Source organism: Caloenas nicobarica, unplaced genomic scaffold (genome assembly GCF_036013445.1).
Source record: "Caloenas nicobarica isolate bCalNic1 unplaced genomic scaffold, bCalNic1.hap1 Scaffold_83, whole genome shotgun sequence".
Lineage (NCBI taxonomy): Eukaryota > Metazoa > Chordata > Aves > Columbiformes > Columbidae > Caloenas > Caloenas nicobarica.
Window position 1 is genome coordinate 1027302 of NW_027017717.1, and position 22112 is coordinate 1049413.

General features: G+C 44.4%; 1 protein-coding gene across 1 annotated transcript; it reads right to left on the reverse strand.

Annotated features, from left to right (window-relative positions):
* Positions 1-1542: 1542 nt before the first annotated feature.
* Positions 1543-17318, reverse strand: LOC136002938 (E3 ubiquitin-protein ligase RBBP6-like). The gene is given in 11 exon segments (XM_065658174.1): positions 1543-2369; positions 3099-3177; positions 3258-3419; positions 3883-3986; positions 4520-4692; positions 4927-5066; positions 5585-5669; positions 5782-5870; positions 7146-7190; positions 8039-8075; positions 17257-17318. Coding segments are annotated over 11 exon segments (1803 nt in total).
* Between the last annotated feature and the right edge of the window lie 4794 nt (positions 17319-22112).

The following is a 22112-nucleotide window of genomic DNA, read 5'->3' on the forward strand; positions in this document are numbered from 1 at the left end:
AACAGTTATCAGAGAGAGAAGAATCCTGACAGTTTGCACCACGACGGGTACGGGCCTCGCCTGAGAGTTTGCCTCTGGAGCTCCAAGACACAGCCCCTGGAGCAAACGGTTATCAGGGAGGTAAGACGCTGACAGTTTGCTTTGTGAACGGATACAGGCACCTGGAGAGAAGGTCAGCAACATTTGGCTTGGCATATTTCCCCCATGCAGTAAATAATACAGTGATCCCACCACGAAACTCTGTAAGTCGCACTTCTCTCTAAGAACTCTAAACATTGTTCTGCAGTAAGCAGAACCCTAAATTACTCCCCCATGACAGAGAGGCCAGTAGGCAATTCAGTGGGGCCTTGAATTCAGCATTTTCACCAGGATTTGAGTGCATTTCCCAGAGGGGGCGTCTGTCTCACCCCATCCTTGTTCAGCGTGGGATGGAGACGCTCTGCAGTGCACACGCCTGCTGTTCCTGAGAGCACCTGGGCTGGTTTTGCTTTGATCGCATCCTCTGACACTGCAGCCTTAAAACCAGCATTAGCAAGAACTGAATCCAGCTCAGGAAAACTGCTGAGCTCTAGATGTGTTTCTCTCAAAAAGTCATTTTTGCGGCTGTGGTGTCAGCACGCCAAAAGGCCCACATCTCCACATCATGTGCTCAACTCTTAGGCTGGGTTTATGTTTGCTTGAATAACCACCTGTAAAGAAGTTGATGACACGATATCCCATGCCAACGTCCACTAAGAGTGCTACAGAAGGTAAAAATATCTTCCCTCCAACATCCGCCCTCCACCCCCTCCCCAAAAAATACTCATTCACTGTTCACTCTTAATCCTTCATTCTTCAAAGCTGGATGGCAGCTACGTGATGATGAAGTGATAAACGGTTTACTTGGGAGCTGGAGGGGGGAAAATACGTAGGGGACTCTCAGGTCTCATTTCAAAGACTGAGAGTCCTTAAAACATGGAGAGGGAATAGATTTGCTGCCCTCTGAGTTTGTCAGCCACCTTCTGCTATTTCTTAGTCAAACACACCAATATGGGATGTTCCTGTTACTTGGCTGTTGCATATTTTTGCACATTTATATCTTTAACAACTATTGCCGCTCTTTACTTTTACCTTCCCAGATTGTTTTTATCTTTACTTTCTTGTGCTTTTTGATGCATACAAGATGAGAAAGGAAACAACTGTCAAAGGGAACTGTCTGCTGTATTGTTCATTTCCAATGACCCGACGTGGCTTTTAATACACAACACATCTAATTACAAACATACCAAACCAGGTTTCTTTCTGTCATAGGTAGTTTATTGTTTGAAAAAAATCTTACTATTTTCATTAACTGTAAAGAAGAAAAAACGACTTGTATTGATAACATTAAAGCCATTATAAACTCAGTCAAACTTGAATTAAACACCAGTGTCAAAGTACTGTCTAATTAGAGCAAATCCTCAAATCAGAATTAACAAATAGTGATGGACTACAACCAAACCATCACAATAATACAGAATCAAAACTTCTGACTTCCCAATTTTCATTTGAACATCATCCGCTCTAACTGTCGCTCTTGGGTTTTTTTGCACCTTCAAACAGCTGAGCATTGGGAAATCCTTCATTCTCATCCTCTTTTCTTCTCTTCCCTTGGAATCTCTGTTTACTTGCTCTGTCATCTCCCAGTGGGTTTTTCACCTCTTTCTCTTTTGAGTTTGTTGGATTTTTCATGCCATGGTGCTCTCTTCCAGAAGCTTTTTCAGGGCCATCTCCAGCTATACGACTATTTTCGTGGCGCTGCCCACCAGGATAATCCTCCCTACATCCCCAAGTATATGGCAAAATCTCTCGTCTGGTCTCAGGTAGATCGAACCTCTCTGGAGAAAAGGTCTCTCTGTTCACTGGAGGTCCAGGCTGAGCACCAGCAGCACAGCCCCTGTCAAACTTTCCAGACCATTCTCCATAGTTCCTTTCCCATTCTCTGTATCTTTGCTTTTCAAATGGATCCTGAAATTCAACAGATCTGCCATAGGCAGCTTTCATACCATATAGTGGAACTGCTGTGTGTCTGTTAAAATACTCCCTTTCTCCTTCCCCTTGAGGTGTCGTCCTTTGAGTGCGAGCCTGGCCTCTAAATACTGGAGACCTTGACCGTGAGTGGTGATGACCACACGACCTTGACCTAGAACGATAGTTATGACTCTTCCCTTTGCCTCTTCTTGGAGATGGCAGCAATGGTGAGTAGGAACGAGAATGACTCCGTGATCGAGAGTCGGAGCGAGTGCAGGAAGAGCCTGACCGTGACTTGCAGTGGGTATACGAACTTCTAGGGTAAGACAAAGCACCACAGGGAGACTTGGACCTTTAAAAAGCACAACACAGAAAAATAACTACATTATTTCAAAGCAGTCACTCTCTCCATTTTTTTTCCTCTCAGATTTGGGTTGGTTGGGTTTTTTTCTCTTGCAGAGAGCAAGTTCTAAGGGCTACAGTGCAGTATCAAATAGCAAGGAAACATGATTTAGCCTGAAGACAGTCACGTTCAATTTTAAAATGCCAGTCTAGTCTATTTAACTTCACTGCTTATTTGGCAATTTGTAGAGGATGCAAAGCCCTTGTACTGCAATCCTACATACTATTTAATCCTACGTATTATTTAATCCTCCATACTATTTAATCAACACTTCCAGCCAGATGTCCCAGCAAAATCTTGCACATATCTTGAGCTCTGACTAGGAACCTTAAGTTTGACCTTTATTACAATTACAGTTTGAACTTTACTATGAAGAGACACCAAAAAACCAAAACATGGTCACTATAAGAAGAGGCCACACCTTGAATCCTGGTGTCAGTTTTGGGCCCCACACCCCAGGGCTCAAAAGGGCTGCACCAAGATCACCTCAGGGCTCAAAACGGCGGCCCCAGGGGCACCGGAATTGCCTCAAGGCTCAAAATTTCCGTACAATACTCACAGTTTCCAGGCTGGTTTGTCACCTGCTGAGCAAATTGCCCTGGCTCTCATTGGCTGACCTTTTGGAGTGGGGAGAGGAGAAAGAAAAAAATCCCATTCAGTTTATCTGAAGAGAAGTTTTTCAAAGAAATTCTGAGGTTATAGTTACCGGTTGTGGGGATTGATTGTCCTTGGGGGCCCAGGAGATGTGGTAAAGCTGCTTGTCTTGGAGCAGGAACCTGATACTCCTGGTGAATAAACGCAAACGCATGGAAAAGAAGCCCTCCTGAAATCCAAAAATCATGGTATATCTTGAAGTAAAACTTGCCTTCTCTTCTGACAAAGTGCTGATGGACAGAGAGGAAGATCTTGAAAGTTCCGCGTTTGTCACCAGAGCAGCAGGAGGTGTCACGAGTGGTGGCGGCTGCTGCCCAAGCTGCTTATGGACCCTTCTTGTGTAGCCAGTTCCGTTTCTGAAGTTGTTCACAATCTAGAGGCAGAAGAACCATTTACAGAAAGATAACATTACAGAACATATTCCAGAAACTTCAGCAGATCTACACACAAAAGCCTCTGCGGAGTAAAATTACTTGTGCATTCCTGCAAATGCCATCAAAGCTAAAATAAGTCAACATACAGAGATAGAAACATGTCACATTAAACATGGATGTTAAGGATTGGTATTTAATCCTTTATTTCATACGTTGGTATTTAAATTCCTTCAGTGTTAACACCAAATTTGAATGTGAGGCAATCACGCTAAACAAAACTGTGACCTGAATTAGCCAGATTGTCTCTAAATTTAGAATCGTGACCTTCCGGAACAACAGATAATGTGTTTGCAAAGGAAATTCAGCCTTAAGCAATTTAACCTTGCTTAAGGAGATGTAAATCAATATTTTTTACAAACGGACTTTTCTTACAAACAGCTCGTGTAAAAGTGACCGCGTTACCTGGCGTAGGAACTTGTTGGCAACTAAAGCATCAGGAGAAACATCCGTCCGGTGACATGTTGGGCATGTATGTTCCTCAGATTCCAGTAACGCTGTCCTGATACCTGTGAAGAATTAGAGACATCAAACTATTTTTAGCCAAACTAAGGACATTTTGTGGGTTCTAATCAATTATAAAAACACTTAGATGATTAATGGTTAAATATGGTCTGGAATTAAGGGCATGAAGCTATAAATGTTCAATAGTGTAAAAAGATTCTCGTATGCAGCAAATAACTATGGAGTTTTGATATTTTGCTCTTGGAACATTTGAAGATGTAGACTGGGCTGTGTCCTGGTGTTCTAATTAGTCTCATTAGATGAGGCTGTGTCTGGATGTTTCGACTGGTCTTTTTTCCACCTTCTCATCCAGCGAGAAGCCACCAACCTCAAGGTTAACGAATAAAACACGTCTCAAAAACCATGAGTAGGCAGGTTTGAGTTCTGGAGCTTTGAACCAACTCTCTCAGGGAGAAGAACACGGATTAAATTATATTTATTTCTTATATTTCTTTTCTGATCTTTTAAATGATATTTCTTTCTTATATTTCTACTTTCAGAAGAGCAGGTGTGATGCTTGGCATTAACAAACCCTTACATTCATCACAATAACTGTTTCCACAACAGGGAATAATGACGGCATCGGTCGTAATGTTTTTACAAATGAGACATAACAACTCCTCCGGAACAGGGTCGTTGTTTGAGGAGGAGGAGGGCGGTTCCGCTGGTAAAAATGGAGGTTTTTCCTTCTTCCCTCTCGCATAAGCTTCCCTGGAGGGGGGGATGGAAAATCAAAAAGTTGAAGATGGGCAAAGGAAAGCTTTTCCAAGCTTTGGATTTCATCAAAGGGAGATAATAGATGGAATTTGCAGGTTACCAGACAGTGACAACGCTTCTTCCCCCATAACTACAGGTGCTGTGCAACTTGCTGGCATTGCCGCTCACACACTCACACATGGTTTCTCTCGTTGCCTTTCGGGTTAGTCCAATTAATTCTGTACTTACGCATTAATAATCGGTATTGCGTATTTTCCGGTGCTTGTCAGCATCGCACCCCTTGTACTGGGATCTTCCACCTCCATCAGGAAACTCCTGGGAATTCCTGTGCTCTTTTTAATCCTGGGAACAGGCTCAAAAGTTTTGTCCTGTTATGAAGAGAAACGCAGACATATCTCATCTGAAGACCCACACTTCAAATGACATTTCAATGACTACTTTAACTAGCAAAAGCTTTTCATCCTCTCCTTTTGCTCAGCCTAAGGGTTGCAGGAAGATTCAACAAAAGACTTGTGTAACTAAAACACACAAATATCCAACAGGTGGGGTCAACAGAAACATCTCGCTTTTGTACGGAATCCTAAAAACTGCAAAACGTCATTAAAAAGAGTTCAAAACAGAAAATTTTCCAATAATACTGAAATAGATAAACAGGCATGAAGGATCACAGAGGATGATCTACAGCAATATCTATTGTCTATGACCTAGAAAAAGGAAAACTTTACATTTAGAATTCCAGGTTGCCTTGTATTTCGAACAGCTTTGCAACATTGCTGGACCACCTCTGCATTTCACCCCAAGAGAAACAATTCTTCATATGATAATATTAAAATTGAAAACGAAAAGATTTTTTAAAAGCATCACCAGAAGTCCCCCCCAGTCTTACCCCTTTTGTCGGGCAGTTCTTTATATAGTGGCCGGGTTTTCCGCAACGGAAACAGGTGTACGATGGTGGAGGTTTCTTCACGTAACTAGAAGTTTTTTGGGGAAAAAAAAGAAAAGTGTGTCATTCTTGTGAATGCAAATGCCTCGACAAGTTTTCCATCGTCTTCAGAGAGGAGATCTGACATGACCAACACTCACGTGGCTGGATTGTATTCCCAGCAGGACTGAATCATCATGGCTTTTATTTTATCTTCTTCAGAAGCTTTGGCTTCAGCCAGGTTGGCCGTCTGTTCAACGGGGAATTAACGGTGAGACACACATGTTACGTGTTTGGAACTCAAAACTTTCAGCTCTGTTTGTACCTTTGTAACTAATCCCATTTTCTTCCCAGCTACGTGTAGAAAAATCTGTATTATCCAGGATTTGTAAGCTCTAGATAATTTGAAGGAGAAGATCTCCACTGTCCATTTAATTGAGAAAGATAGAAATTATTTGGACCTTCCAGCATCAATCGTTCAGATCAACCACTCCTGGTTTTGTTTTTATATGCATTTATACACTTTCATCCACAAATCAACCATCTACGTTCAACTTTGTATTAAATGGTTCTTTCATATATACATTATTTTTCTCAACGCTGATGTAATCCAGATCAACAACTATGAAATCATTTCCAGTAACATTTACGGAAAACTTGACAGATACTTGACTAATTTGAACCCAAACAGTTACAAAACACATCCAAACCCCACAAAACATGACTAGGAATAGACTGTAATTCAAATATGGCATTTAATTCATCAAAATAATAAAGCAGAAAACTTTTTACAACACATTGCCTCCATGCTGAGCCAGTCTGCTCTCAACTTTACATTATTTTCCTGCATTTTTCTGAAACACTTCCATTTCTTCAAAAGCTGAGATGTCTGACACATGCTTGGACAGTTTTTCACATTTTAGCATAAAATTCCACATGAGATTGCAGAATCAAGGACACATTTAGAATTTAGATTTCAATTTCCTTTGGTGACTACCTTCCAATCTAATGTTTTCCCAGAATGTACACAATTTAGTTTCTGCAGTGAGAGAGGGAAGAAGTTCCCAGTGGGAAGAGATTTCTTGGAAATGAACTCCAGCCTAGAAATTCAGACATCGCTGTGCAATCGTCCACGTTACAGAAACGCTTCTGTTTTGGCTGTTGCAAACACCCCTGAAATGTCCATCATTAAATTATTCCGTGAAAATTGTGTTAGCTTCTGGCGCAAAAGTAACGAAACATATGAAAAACAGTCAAAACAGCTTCTGAAGTGCTGCTTCTTTGCATCTTGAAGATGAGCGATTCTGCAACGTGACATTGGGGCTGAGAGATCACAGGATAGTGTCAAAATATACACACATTTTAAAGGTAAAATGAAGACCTTAAATTATCAAACATTAAGGTATTGTTCACATTACAAGACTTGTGCAGCTATAGGTCGCCATATAAGATTTAAAAATAGGAAGAAAACACTTTTTTAAAAAGTATTTGACAAGAATATATACCTTATATTATATTGTAATACCTTAATAAGCTGTGCCAGAGAAAGAGGTGCAGGAGAGTCATCGATCTGTTCACAAAAAATTAAACACATATTCAATTGTACCTTCAAGACAGAGCGTAGTAACAGTGGGACAGCAGCACAAAAAAAGCTGTAACGAATTCAAATGTTGCCGCCTTACTGTTCCACAATCACGTGTGAACTTTCCAGCGATTTATTCCTACCACACTAAGTTCTGCTTTGAAATACATACAGAAACGTGGGAAAAAAGCCAAATAAACTGTCTTTATGAACACAGAGTTTGTGTTGATACACATGCTAGTAAAAAAAGAGAAAAATAACTGTTTTCAAGAAATAAAACCCCATCTGAATTATTTGGAATACAATAAATGCAATTTACATTACAATAAAGACAAAATATAAAAAACACAGAAGAGACACATAGTATTCAATCTAAGTGGCAAATCCAGATCCAGACCATTTACCAGTCAAGTATTTCCTTGTGTTTCTCATTTATATAATATTTTAGCAGCGGAATGACAGTGTTTGCAAACCTGAAAAGAACACCACTCCTTTCCCAAATGTAAATTCATAGTTGTGTAGCAACGATATTTAAATTCATGGCAATCTATTAAAGACATTTTTGTACTCAGAGGGGCCCCAACTAAATCACTTCAATTACACAGTTTTAGGAACAAATCCCCAGGTATTTAAGGACACGACAAGGAATCACGGAGCTGCACGGAACTGTCCTCACAACAACGACGTGACTCACTTTCTACCTTGCTGAGTCCAATATTTTTCTACATTGATTGGAAAACACATTATGTTAATGCTTGGAAAATTCATACAAGGCTGCGTTGGTTAAAATTCACCGTGGTGTGTAGGAAAAAGGGTGAGATTATGTTTTTACATACTGCTTTTGATGTTCCGCTCACTGGCTCCTTTTGACTTCTAGAAGGAGAAATAAAGGTGATCAGAACTTAAATAAAGCATTCCGACCCAACAAAAAGCAGTGCAACCAGATTCTAAAACCCAAACATCAAAACTTGATGTTCTGATCACCTAAGGAATGTGGAAATTTATTCTTATACATAAACTCTTCTTTCTTGGTGCATTCAGTGCAACTGAAAAAAACCAAACCAAAATTACATTCCTACTTTGTGACAAATCACTCTACTCAGTCATCTGACAGAGACACAACAAAAATCTCTTTAGAAGAGTGTTTCTTTGTGGAAGCCCAAGCACTGTGATCAGGTGTCTGCCATGTGTAGCCACAAAAGCGCCAAAATACTAAATATGTCATAAAACATATGCTATATTGACTAAAAATAGCAGCAGAAATGTCATTTGAAAGCAGTTACAAGGGGTTTGTGTTATTTCGGAGCCCTGCAACAGACACCAAAAAAAAAAAAAGGTCTTAATTGCCAGAAAGTGTTCTAAGGTAATCTTGAAAGCACTGCACAATGCAATATTTTAGGAAATATTTATGATGCTTGAAAACTTGCTGAGATTCCATATACTCATTGATCTGTCACTTCGTTCTTTCATATTTATTTGATCTTTAGTGTGCAAAAAAATCGGATTTGGGGCCTATGAACACCTGCTATCTCCCCCCTCCTCACCCAAATGGAAGAAATAGTCAAACACTGAGAATGAGACTCTTCCCAGATGGGAATAAATTCAAAGTTTATGCTACAATGTCTTTACTATAAAAGCAAACACATAAACCAAGGAATCCCTCTGTGTCCAGGAAACAGTATCTACAACGTGGGTCTCAGAACAACCAACCCCGAGAACAAACCCAGTTAAATCATCTGAAGAGTCACCGCTGTTGGAGTTCGAACCTCACCTCCTAAAAATGTAGGCCTGAAAAAGTAGGCCTAAAAATGTAGGCTTATAAAATGTAAGCCTAAAAATGCAGGCATAAAAACATAGGGTCAGGTCCATTCAAAACTACGGCATCACAAGAAAAATTAACAGCCGCTTTAATACGCAAGATACAATCTGAATGCCTCTATAAACTAATATCCATAAAAAAGGTTAAAACACACTGAAACGCCTCACAAAGAATACAAAGCTCTATGAACACTTACAAAATGTGTGCTCCAGTCGTGATTCTTCCAACATTTTTTGATGAGATCTTAGGGACTGGAGCATTGTCATCTGTGTCTTCTGAAAACAACATAAATACAGAAAAGAAAAATAAATTAGTCAATTCATGAGTGTATATTAATATGAGAATCCCTTTACAGATACAAAAGCAAAATTTTATACGTAACATCACACTTCTATCATCTCCATGTGTGAACGGGACATTTTGAGAATGCACAAGAGCAAAATATTTCTCACAGAAGAGCAAAAATACCCCAACTACTTGGGAAACTTAGACTGAGCCTAAAACACCGAGATCCCTCCACGAGGACGGTTTTTCTATTTATATTTTACACCACATTCGTCTTTAGATGAGGAGGAAAGCCCTCAGTCCTTTTAGATTAGGCCCAAACAAAAAACCCAGCTACCTGAGACACTTAGACTAAGCCTAAAATGCAAAGATCCCTCCATGAGGATGGTTTTTATACTGTACTTTCACAATCTGGATATGTCTAAATCTTTTCAAGCTCCATCAGCAGCTGTTCCCTGGGACCTGCTGGCAGTTTTAAGAATTAAAAAAAAAAAAAAAAAGTTAAAAAGAGAAAAGAAAAAAATGCTGCAGATCTACTTAGGCTCTGTGGTGGTGGTTTGGTGCAGGGATCAAGCATAACATGGGAATATTTCACCATTTCTGCTCTGGTTTTCAGTGTATTACTCCAAAACACCCACGTGATGGCATCTTTTCAACACCAAAACCAGCAATTTCCAGAATTGAGCTTTCTGAGGGAACTGAGAAATTGCTGAGCTGCAAGTAACTCCTGCAGTGTCCCTGTCACCTGCAGTGTCACGACACCCTCACCACCGTACCGGGCATTGTGACACAGGTTCTATGTCACCTGGGTGTGGCAGCCCAGCGCCCCCTAGGGGAGGGGGAGCCTGTCAGCCCCGGGCCTGTCACTGCCTGGTGTCCCTCCTGTCACTGCCTGGTGTCCCTCCTGTCACTGCCTGCTGTCCCTCCTGTCACTGCCAAAAAAGGAGAGACTCTTCTAAAACAATCCTGCAGGGTTTGGGAGCTCTCTGCCCACATGCAGAGCCCTGCGATGGCTTCAGGACATGGAGGGGAGGGCAGCTGGTTCTCTCCCTCCACTGACCCCTTCTCGGCCACCTCTCCAGCAGCAGCACTTTGCTCCCAAGCTGTGCCAGAGCCACCCATAAAGCCTTTCTCTTCCCCCTGGGGATCTAAAGGAGCAACGAGATGGGAAGAAATGGTCCCCCCTCTGCCTCAGAGCAGCCTTGTGGTCACTTGGGCCTTCCAAACATGGCCAAAGAACATGGCCTTGTGTGTTTCCTGAGGCTACAGAAGAGGCGACACCACTGGAAAATGAGTCCCCTGCCCCTGGTGATGGCTGAGCCCAACATGGGAACATCAATCCCAGCTAAGGGCTCCTTGAAGAGTCCCCACTGTCCCTCTAACTGCATTTCTACAAAGAAACAGCACTCAAGAATGACACAGATTCAAATCACATATCTGTTTGGCCACCTCAGGTGGTGTTCCTTCTGCTCTGGACCTCCAGCCAGGGCCACTCCATCCTGGGCACCACTGATCTGGCCTTCAGTGGGTGGCATTGCATAGACATGGACCCCTGGGACATGGGTGGCACCAAAGGGGAGGGCTCCAAGCTGTATCGCACTGAGACGGTCTTCTGCGGTTCTGTCAGCACCGACCAGAACATCTCAGGCCTTGATGTCAGTAATTGTGCTGTCTCCGGTCTTGGTGGCTGTGGAATGCAGACCTTGTAGGTGGGCTCCTCGGGCAGCCTGGCCTCAGAACTCATTGGTGGTAATTTGCTTCCCATGGGAACTTTCTTTTCGCCTTGTCCTGCTCTGCACCTCTGAGGGTTCACGGCCTGCGCTGGGCTCTGCTTTGGTGCTTGGCCTTTGAGCTCAGATTTGCCCTTGGCTTGGCCACTCATGGGCTGCTTTTTCCAGAGGAGTCCCCTGGGATGGCTGGCAGACGCCTGAAATGACACGACAGGAGGGGACGGCCTGAGGACACGATGGGTTTGGGGCCCCATCCTGCCCCCACGAGCCACGTGCCTGTTTGTGCAGCCACCAGCAGCTCAGCCGATGGCTGCGCTGAGCTCAGGAGAGGAAATCCCTGAGCCAGGCCCCTCGGTGGCACACGGCTGTCCCCATGCACAGCTCAGGAGGCCACACTCGGCGCTCTCCTGAAGGAGTGGAAAGGAACCAGCCCTGTGAAGTGGGGACTCCTGGCAGCCCCATCCCAGCCCTCCAGGTGCTGCCTTCACCACTGTTCAGCAGCAACGAACGGCAAGTGTTTGGGGCTGGGGAATGGGCTCCTGCTGGGACAGAAAATAACCTCGTGCAGACACCAATCCTGAGCCCCCAGACTCACCTGACCCCAGAGCTGTTCCTCATCTCCATCGCCTTCTTACCTCAGAGCTGTTCGTGTTCCTTCTTAGCCAAGCTGGAATGGGCTGGCAAGGGCAGCTGAGCAAATCTCTCTGGAAACAGGAGACGCCTTGTCAGAAGAGCATCACTGATTCTGCCAGCCCGGGTGACACGCAGCGGTGCTCAGGCCTCTTCCCAAAACATGCGAGAGGGCCGTTCTGCTCCCCTGACAGCGCCGTCTCCAGAGGCCTCGCACCCTCCCCAACAGCGGCACCTCCGGGCTCCTCTGCGAACGCGTCAGTGGCGCCAGGTTCTGGAAAGAGGGGCTGGGTGATGCCAGGACGTGACAGACTCTCTTGGAGAGGTAATTCCCAAAGTGAGGACAGGCCCTTGAATCCTCACCCTTCTGCTGTAGCCAGGGATGGGCTTGCCCAGCCCAGCCCAGGGCTTGGTTCTTGTGAAGTCAAGCTTAGGAGAACAGGCTGTGCCAAGCTGGCATGAAGCTTTGGTGCAAGTCAGAGCCTTTTGGCCATCATGGCCAGGGATTTTTCCATCAGACTGCATAAGCTGGTTGCCCACGCTATGGAAATGAGCTGGGAGTTGCTTTCCCTTCCATGCCTTGCCTGAGAGGTGGCAAACTCTCTTTTTTCTTTTTTCTTCCACTTGCCCTCACCAGGGATATTTCTCAAGACCTTCAGAGGGTCCCTGGGCAGTGGTTTCTCCACCAACTCCAGTTCAAACCTGGATAGAAAGAGATGACACCAGCATGACCCAGGGCACCACCAGCCCTCCCGCTTGCTGGGATCACCTGCTCACAGGCAGAGTTTAGCACACTCGTAAAGGCCATTGTGTTCCCAAGTCGACTGTGCCCCATCCCCAAGGACTGTCCTGGGAGATGGGGTCACTGAGGAAGGAGTCCTGGTGACATGGGAAAGAAAGTGTTGCCTGAAATCCTCCGTCTGACCCATCAGTTCTGCTCACAGGAATGGCCACAGGCCAGATACAAATGAGAGTCACTGCTCATTGTCCCTGCAGCAGGACACTCGTGGTCACATGGAGCAAAAGCCGCCAAACTGCAGCTGAGCGGCTGCTCAGCCAGAGGCCAAAGCTGCCGACGTGCTCACTGGGGACAGACGATGACACGGCCAGTGGGAGTCAGGGAAGCAACAGCTACCGTGTGAAGACACCACCATGTGCAGCAGCTGGGCAACCTGCAATGGAGGAACGTGGAGATGGCAGGGCATGCTCAATGTGGGCAAGCTCCTCAAGAGTGGAGGAGTTCAGGGCAGGAAGAGGTGGCTGGATCGTGGTCTCACCTGGCCTGAGCAGCTGGCCGTGTCCTGGCCGGCCGCACACAGGCAGGGCTGGGGAACTGTGGTGGGTCTGCTCAGATGGTGGGGGGCTCTGGGAGTCGGGGTGTTGGTGCCTGTGGCCTCACGGGTGCCCCAGTGCCCACCTCACCCGGGCTGAGGCTGGAGCAGAAACTGTGTGTTCCAAGAGCAAATGGCACCTGGCAGCCCCGTGCCCAGGACTACAGCTCCCAGCATGGGCTGGGGCGCTCCCTCCAGCTCTCTGAGCCATGGCCACAGCGTCCCCGGCCCGGCCTGGTGAGGCCTTGGCACAGGCCGCCCCGGGCAGTGGTGGAGTCACCGTCCCTGGAGGGTTTAAACCATGGGCAGATGTGGGGCTGAGGGACATGGCTCAGTGTGACCTTGGCAGTGCTGGGTCACAGTTGGACCTGGTGATCTCAAAGGTCTTTTCCAACCAGAAGGATTCTGAGCATCCAGGACAGACTTGGTGGCGCGGAGCAGCAGCCTCTGGGCCCGGCCAGTCGGCCCAACTCGGTCTCACTCGCTGTTGGCTCATCCAGCCCAGTTCAGACCCAGTGACTCGACCTCCACATTGAACCAGAAGAGGCTGCAAGGTGGGCCCACACAGCACACAGCTCTCAAAACCCCCTGTCCTGGTTTTCTTCAAAACAAGTTTCTCTTGTAGTGAATTTCCCTGTCAGCTAAAGTCTTCTTACTAACTGCAGTTTTCCTGAAAGTTAGGTACATGTTTTGGTAGACATAGCAATGGAACGCAAGGTCATTGATAATGATGCATCCTGCGAGATGTGCAGGCAGGAGGTGAACTGAAAAATTGACCAGCTAAAGTATTCCATCCCATTCACGTCATACTTCATATAAAAGTGGGAGGTCACGAGGATCTCGTCCCTTTTCCTTATGGCTGACATTGGGAGAGGACCTTGCGAGTTGTCCCTGCGAACTGAGGCCTAGTGACAGACTGAATCCAGCTCCGGTTGGCTGGAGAGTCCAGTCCAGAACTTCGGGTGCCGGCCCTACACCTGCCGGAGCAGTTGCCGGGACTTTCAAGATTGGTTTTGTGTATTTTGTGTTATTTTCTCTATTTTATTAGTAGCATTAGTAAAACATTTTTAATTTTTTCCAGCTGTCTTCTCTCTGTCCTTCTTTCCCTCCCAATCGCCTGTCCTTAGTGGGGAGGGGGGAGAGGGAGGGGCTGAATGGGAAAGTGGGGGGAGAGGAGGTTAACAATACATCTGCCATGGTTTTATTGTCACCCCGCAATCAAACCATGACATACAGGAAGACGGAATTTAGAATTAAACATGCAGGGGATGGTTTACATGTGAGCCATGAGCCAGCCAATTGGGCTGAAGTCAGAGTCTATGATGTTGTGGGGGTTTGTTTGTTTTCTAAGTGATCTAGTGGTTGCGAGTGTATGACATCTAATTCAATTCACTTTCTTTAGTCACAGCACTGCTTTTAAAGATCAGATCCGAAATGTGGAAATATTCCTTTCTCTTGTATCCTGAGGTCTTTGGGAAAGAATTCAGTTGTAATCACTGTAAACCCTTCAACAGCTCTTTAAGTAACTGTAAGCCTCATGCTCTCTTAGCTGTAAACTACCCCAACCTGTATCAACAGTGACACTCTTTTTTCTAGGTAGTGAATTGATTTTCAGCACTAACACTGCTGGCTGGGAGGCAAGTGGTTGTTTTATGGTAGTGCAACAATACAAATGACTGTGAAAAGAAGGAAATAAGTTTTGTCACTCAGTGGCCATAAAGAAATGGAGTTCAATGAGCTGGACTGGTCTCAAGAATGATGATGCTGACTCTTCCTGATCCTGTCAATAGTATGGGCACTCAATCTTAGTTTATGGCTTAGTTTTCCTCCCAAAATGAGGCTTTGGGCCATAAAAATGGGGGGTTTTCCCTCAAAATGATGATTAGCTGAAGTCCAGCATCTGCTCTCTGCCACCTCCTTCCTTGATCCTTTCAAGATCTTGAGCCCCACTGTTCTGTGGTCCTCACAGCCACAGCTGCCATCAGTTACTGTGTCCTGAAACCAATTCTTCTCTTGCATTGAGAGGCAGATCAGGCTGGGCATCACCCCAGCTGGCCCCTCTGTTGTCCGTAAAACAGAGTTCTTTACCCGAGGTGCATGCAAATGAGCCAAATTCTGCACACACGAAGACAAGAGATGCTTTTTATTACAGGATTGTACAAGTCTGGATGCTGGATCCAGCTAGCGTACCAGCAGTACAAAGGTCTCAATCATTTATACAAAATCTGATCACTATACACATGCCCTCAGGGCCGTCCTGTACAGCTGATTGGTTACAATATTTGCATACAAGTTATGACTCACTGTTCTTACTACGCATGCTCAGTGAGTAGGGGTCTTCTCCTGGAGGCCGGTAGCCTTTGATGCGGAGGTATGTTTTGAGATTAAAATTCTATTCTAATGAGCAACGTTTACTTTAAGTTAAGCATGTCCACAAAATTTGGCAATAAGCACTAGATACTCAACTGTCCATGGCTGACTTCTCACTTCTGGGATAGGTTTTGTTCTACAATTAAAAATTAATTGCTGCTAGACATCTCATTTATTATTCACCTAATACTAACTTTCTAGTAGGCCTCATGATCAGGTCTTTTGGCCTAACAGCTTCCCCGCTTTGGGACTTATTTGTACACATCTATATATATCAAATAAGTCCCATCTTTTCTAAACTCTTTTAGTGACTGCAGCACAACACCTCACTATATATTGCAACATAACATACAAACATACAAATATAACAATTGCTAATACAACGATTACAATCAGCTTCTTAATCCACTCTGTAAATCAGGAATCCAGGATGTCAACCATGCCCAAACTTCTTGAAATCTAGAAGAGGTGTTTTTTTTCTGTACCTCATGCAAGACTGTCATATGTTCACAAATCTCCTCTAAGTCAGATGTGATTCTTTTAGATTGAGCAACATTCAAATGAAGTATTTTCCCAAAGTGGTCCCTAGATGTATCAATAGGAAGGGGTATTCCTAATATGGAAACCCCTTTATTTGAATTTTCAAGGAAACACGTGCACACTCAGCAATTGGTCTTGTTAGCCACCTGCAGGGTCTTCTGGATCATCATAAAATGTACATTTTGGGTCCATGGATTCTCCTGATTTAACAGTCTGTGAATTTACTGTACCATATAACGGGCAAAGAATTATGGAACTGTAATACATGTTTAAACAGATATCTACAAAGAAAACAGGCTAATGCTACAGTCAATATTCTTGAATACAATCAGATTCTGTCTAAGATTCTGTATGGGATTCTATTTCAGTCTAAGTGCAGTTCATTAAGTTTTCTCCATTTTTAGTTTTAAAAGAATGATATCTTCTTATTTCCATCCAGCCTCTGTACTTTTCTGTATTCTAATGTGGTGGATTCAGGAACTGACTCCCTTAAGTTTCACAGCTGTGTTAGTTATCAACAATACTGCACAGAGTCCTTTCCGCTGCTCTTTCAGAGGTTTGTCCCTCCAGGTCCAAAGAGAGACTTGATCTCCAGGTCAGAAGGGAGGCACAGGCACATCCAGTGCCACAGGTACTTTCACCTGGATATACCTATGTAATGATGAGAAAGTTTTTCCTAAAGGCAACATATATTCAGTGAGCATTTGGTTCCCCGAAATATGCATTTGATCAGCTTTTCCTGTCTGTATTACTTCTGCTATAAAACCTGGGCCTCGATCTGACGAGATCCCGTCTGGAACCCCAAACCTTGGTGTGACTTCACTCAATAATTTCTTTGCTACTTCCCTAGCTTTGTTGGTCCGGCATGGGAAAGCTTCAGGCCATCCGGAAAAGGGATCTACTAATACCAAAAGACATTTATAATTATTACACTTTGGTACTTCAGAAAAGTCAATTTGCCAATATTGTCCCAGAAAATTCCCTCTCTTTATCTATCCAGGTGGAGGCTTTAACCCTATCTTAGGATTATTTTATAACATATCACGCGTTGTTTTGCTATTTGATTAGCACAGCTTTGCATTTTGGGTCATAACGAGCTGCACAAGGAACATTTCTGCTCCAGCCCTGTCATCTACGCAGGTACATGTGACATCAGAAGCAGCCGCACAAACCGGAGGCTGCTCTGGCGCCGTCCCCTAGAAAGGCACATTTGACATCAGAAGCACATGCAAAAGCCAGTTTCCTCCTTCTGCCCTGTCACCTGCTCGTGCACTGTGACATCGCAAGCCACTGCACAAGCCAGGGTCGTGCTCCTTGCCTGCCACACGTACAGGTACCAGAGACATCACCTGCCCCTGCGGAAGTCAGGGGCCTGCTCCTGCTCCGAAACCTCCTCGGCCACCAGTGACATCGCAACCAGCTGCACCAGACAGGAATTCGCTCCTACCCTGTCACCTTCTCAGACACCTGTGACATCATATGCACCTGCACATAGAAGGTTCCTGCTCCGGCCCTCTCACCTACTCGTGTCCATGTGGTGTCACACATACCTGCGCAGGCCAGCTGCTGCTCCTTCCTTCACAGCTGCAGACCTACCAGCGACATCACAAGCAGCTGCATAAGCCAGAGGATTCCTCCTCCCCCATCTCCTGCTTGGGATCATGTGAGCTCAAGGTGAGTGTTTCCAAATCTAGAGTTGGTAAAGCAAATAAAATTAGTATAATGCTTTGTAAAGCTCTTTATGATGAGCTCTTGGAGTTACAATGTGGCACACCATTTTAAATAGTCAGGAAGCTATTTGGTTATAGGTACCTGTTGCCCGATTGGAAGATGACATTAATTCTGTTTTCCTTCTCTACCAGGAAGAACTTCCTTTAGAGTTTGAGGTGACCAGAATGAAAACCAGATGGAAGGGTAAAGCTCATCTTCTGTGGCATTATTTTCCACCATGTACTAAGAAATTCAGTGCATTCGCAATTCATGGCTCAGAAGAGAGAAAGTATCTTCGTCCTGTGCCTCAACATGAACCACAGGAAGGACAGAAATCAGATTTGTAAGCATGAAATTAGCTCTTTTGTAATAGAGCTGCACTATTATTGGAATCCTTAAAGCAAGCTAACCTGGTTTCCAGACTGAGTGTCATGAGTATTTTAACTGTACTGCTTAGCCCCAGATCCACCGGCACTGTACTTTGTATAGAGTCACAGAATCATTTCGGTTGGAAGAGACCCTCAGGATCATCGAGTCCAACCACAACCCAACTCTGGCACTAAGCCATGTCCCTGAGAACCTCGTCTAAACGCCTTTTAAACCCCTCCAGGGATGGTGACTCCACCACCGCCCTGGGCAGCCTGTTCCAATGCCCGACAGCCCTTTCCAAGAATAATGTTTTCCCTAATATCCAGTCTGAACCTCCCTGGCGTGACTTGAGGCCGTTTCCTCTGGTCCTGGCGCTTGTTCCTGGGGAGCAGAGCCCGACCCCCCCTGGCTCCAAGCTCCTTTCAGGCAGTTCAGAGATCAGAAGGTCTCCCCTCAGCCCCTGTTCTCCAGGCTGAACCCCCAGGTCCTTCAGCCGCTCCCATCACACTTGTGTAAACAACCTCATCTATATAGATGGTTCCATATTATGGAAAAATTCGAAAAGGCAGACTAAACTGAAAAGTATATTAAAAGGATACCCAGTATCAATAGAAAAAATAGAATATCTTGATTTTTCAATCATGCTCTGGGCCTGTTTATTTTCTTTGACATTGAGGATAAGATGATTTGATAAAACCTCAGGATACTTTGTATAAATTAACTAGCTCTAGATGTCCTCTGTAGTTCTTATACAAGCTTGTTACTCAACATAAAATGATGGCCAGGTAAGGTAAATTTTAGGTTAAGTTACCCTTTTTAGCCTTTCTCTAAGTAAACCTTAACTTCTGGAACTGTTTACTAAAAAACCAAAAAGAATATTCTCTTTATCGGTGTTCTGTAAGAAATAGATAGAGTTTTGGCTTTTGTGGTGTTTTTTGTTTGGTTGGTTGTTGTTTTTTTCCTCCTGTGGTAAACTGGAGAATGCCTGTAATATTTTTCAGGAAGGGATTATTTACATTCTTTCTGCAGTACTTCTTCCAAAAACACCCTTAACTTTTTCAGATACTGGTAGCAGATGCAATTGTGTGAAAGGTTGCTCCTTGCCATGTTCATTGCTCTTAGTTTGTCTTCACTCTTACAAATTACTTTCTAATAAGAGAATTCTATTTACCTTTTAGAATGGGTATTGTAGTGTCAGGTGTTCTGTCTACTGTTTGGCAGTTATTTTATGCAAGAATTAGGAATTGGCTGCAGTGTCTTCCTTCTGTTTCTGTATGGTAGCCTAAAGGAGGAATTCTTAGCAAGAACTCATTTCATAGTATTTAAAGGAAATGAGGCTCCTGGTCCTCCAGAAAGTAGATATTTACTGGCTTCATTATCCTGTCCTGCTGCCTTCTTTTCTGTGAGGAGAGGATATCATCGTGATACAATTTTTAAATTGGTCAAGAGTTGTAAATTATATTTACTTGATTGGAACGCAGAGAAGTCATAAAGCAGGACAGTACTGCGCCCCTGCTCTGGCTGCAGTTCCAGGCAACATAAGGTGAGGGAGTTTAAAAGGTGAGTTTTCACTTCATGCCGTGTGATACTTGTTCAGAGCTGAGGATTTTGCCCTCTGTTTTCTAGTACAAGATTTTCAGAAAGACACTAGTGTTTTTAATTATAAACTCAGAGTTTGGAAAAAGAACACATGGAATGATGGTTACATTCCTGCCCAAGAAAACACGAAAATAAAGATTAATTAAGCCCCTTGAGGATCCTGCCTTTTATTAAGACATATCCTGACACCTGTAACATTTTTGTTTATTTCTCCTCCTTGCAGTTATCGCCTGGAATTATTCAAAGAATGGAACCTGAAAGGCCTAATGGGAGAAGACTGGAAGCAGCCTGAATCAGACATACGGAAGTCCCTCTCTAACTCAATGGATTGAGGCATAGATTTTTATAGACTAGCATTAAGGTTAGATGAAGCTGTGTGGAAAAAAACTTGTACGCTTTGAGCAGTGTTTGTAAATACCAGATTAGTAAGGCTTTCCTTGACAACAAGAGCATTGATCAATCTTAAAATATGAAGTATCTCGGACACTTGATTCTCAATGTACGAAGTAAGCAATGGCTTGTGTTTCAGTTCATCTGGGTATGGAGCTTTCCATCTGTATGAGAGAGATGAATCTGTTCCTATCAAGGAAGGGGGAAAAATGTGCTAAAATTATAGCTGTGTTTTCATGAGAGCTCTAAGTCTCACAAGGTCAATATCTGGCTTGGAATCTTTTGGCTTCCTGTAGTTGCTGCATTTCTGCTGTATTTTCACTGCCGCTTGTTTGTTCCTTGGCGGCTGAATGAGATCATGTGCACTAAATTCTTTAGTTGCTATCAGGAGACAGAATGCTTCCTTCAGGAACAGGCAATAATAAAGCTGTCATGGCATCTTGGGGCACAGGACTTGCATTGCAAGATGCTGGAGGTGTAACACTGGCCAGCCCCTTTCCTGTACCAGAAGTTTTCTGTTTCGTGGTGCTGAAGGAGGAACCTAATTTGTTACTTCATTAGCAGACCTCTCTGCTTCACATTTAGTGTGGAACTTCTAGTGATATTTAGGTACAGAGGGCATATTTACAAAAGGGTTTATGCATTCCAGGAAAAGTTTCTGGGAGAGATAATGTCTAGTAAAACTTTTTGATATAGTTGTGTGCCTACAAAAGCTTGTTTCTTATCATAAAATCATAGAATGGGTTGGAAGGGACCATAAAGATCATTTAATTCCACTCCCCCTGCCATGGACAGGGACACCTTCCACTAGACCAGGTTGCTCAAAGCTCCATCCAACCCAGTATTCCCAGTACTGCAAGTATTCCTAATACTTCGATTACTTCAAGTACACCCAGTACTCCCAGTTGTAGTACTCCCTGTACTCCTAGACACAGTACTCCCAGTACTCGTATTACTCCCAGTCGTAGATGTCCCAGTACTTCATGTACTCGAAGTACCCCCAGTACTTTCAGTTGTAATACTCCCAGCAACGGTAGTACTCCAGTACTGCCAGTTGTAGTACTCCCAGTACTGCCACTTCTCCCTGTCCTGGTACTCCCAGGACTTGTAGTACTCCCAGTGCTTCCAGTACTCCCTGTTCTAGGTACTCTCAGTACTCCTACTCGTCCTACTTCTCCCAGTGTTCCCTGCACTCTGAGCACTCGGTACGCTAGTTTGCTCTGGCATCCAGACTTTCACAATTCTGTAATAAAACAATATCTCATCTTTGAGTGCAAATTGGTGGTTTTGAAGTCCGCGCAAGGGACTAGCAGGTTTAACGACAACATTACAATTTATTATTATTGTTACTATTATTATAATACTTTATTTTGGCTATTAAAGTGCTTTTATCTCAACCCACAGGCCTTCTCACTTTTAGCCTTCTGGTTCTCTCCCCCATCCCGCTGCAGAGAGGGAGCGAGCGGCTAGTGGGGCTCAGTTACCGGCTGGAGCTCAACCACGACGGTCCTTTCTCCACCCCTTGTTCCACCCCATGGATGTCAGGCTCAGGTCCCACACCATCCAATATATCCTCACCAACCACCGCTCCCCTTCCCACCCGTTGATGTAACACACAAACAGTTTCCCTCAGTCCATGGGCCACGTCTGTAAAACGTCCATAAAATGTCACAACATTCCGTTGAGCTCATGGAATCCGTGGCTTTGGGCTCCGTCTGTTCCGTGGCCACTCCAGACAGCAGAGGTGTCTGTTCCGTGGGGTCATGGGCAGCAAACCCAGCTCAGGTTGGAACCAAGAGCCCAACCCATCCGGGCTGCTGAATCCTGGCGAGATATTGCTGCCCGGCTAGAGAACCTGCCTGTGAGAGTGTGCCACGTAGAAGCTCATGTGCCCAAGAGTTGATCCACTGAAGAACCCGATCCAAAAAACCAGCTGGGGGATCGAGCTGCCGATATTAAAGTGGCTGAGGTAGATTTGCACTGGCAAGATGAAGGTGAATTATTTATGGCCCATTGGGCCCACAATGCCTCAGGTCATCAAGGAAGGGATGTAACATATGGATGGGCTTGTGGTTGAGGGGTGGACTCAACCATGGACGCTGTTGCACAGGTTATTCACCATTGTGAAACATGCACT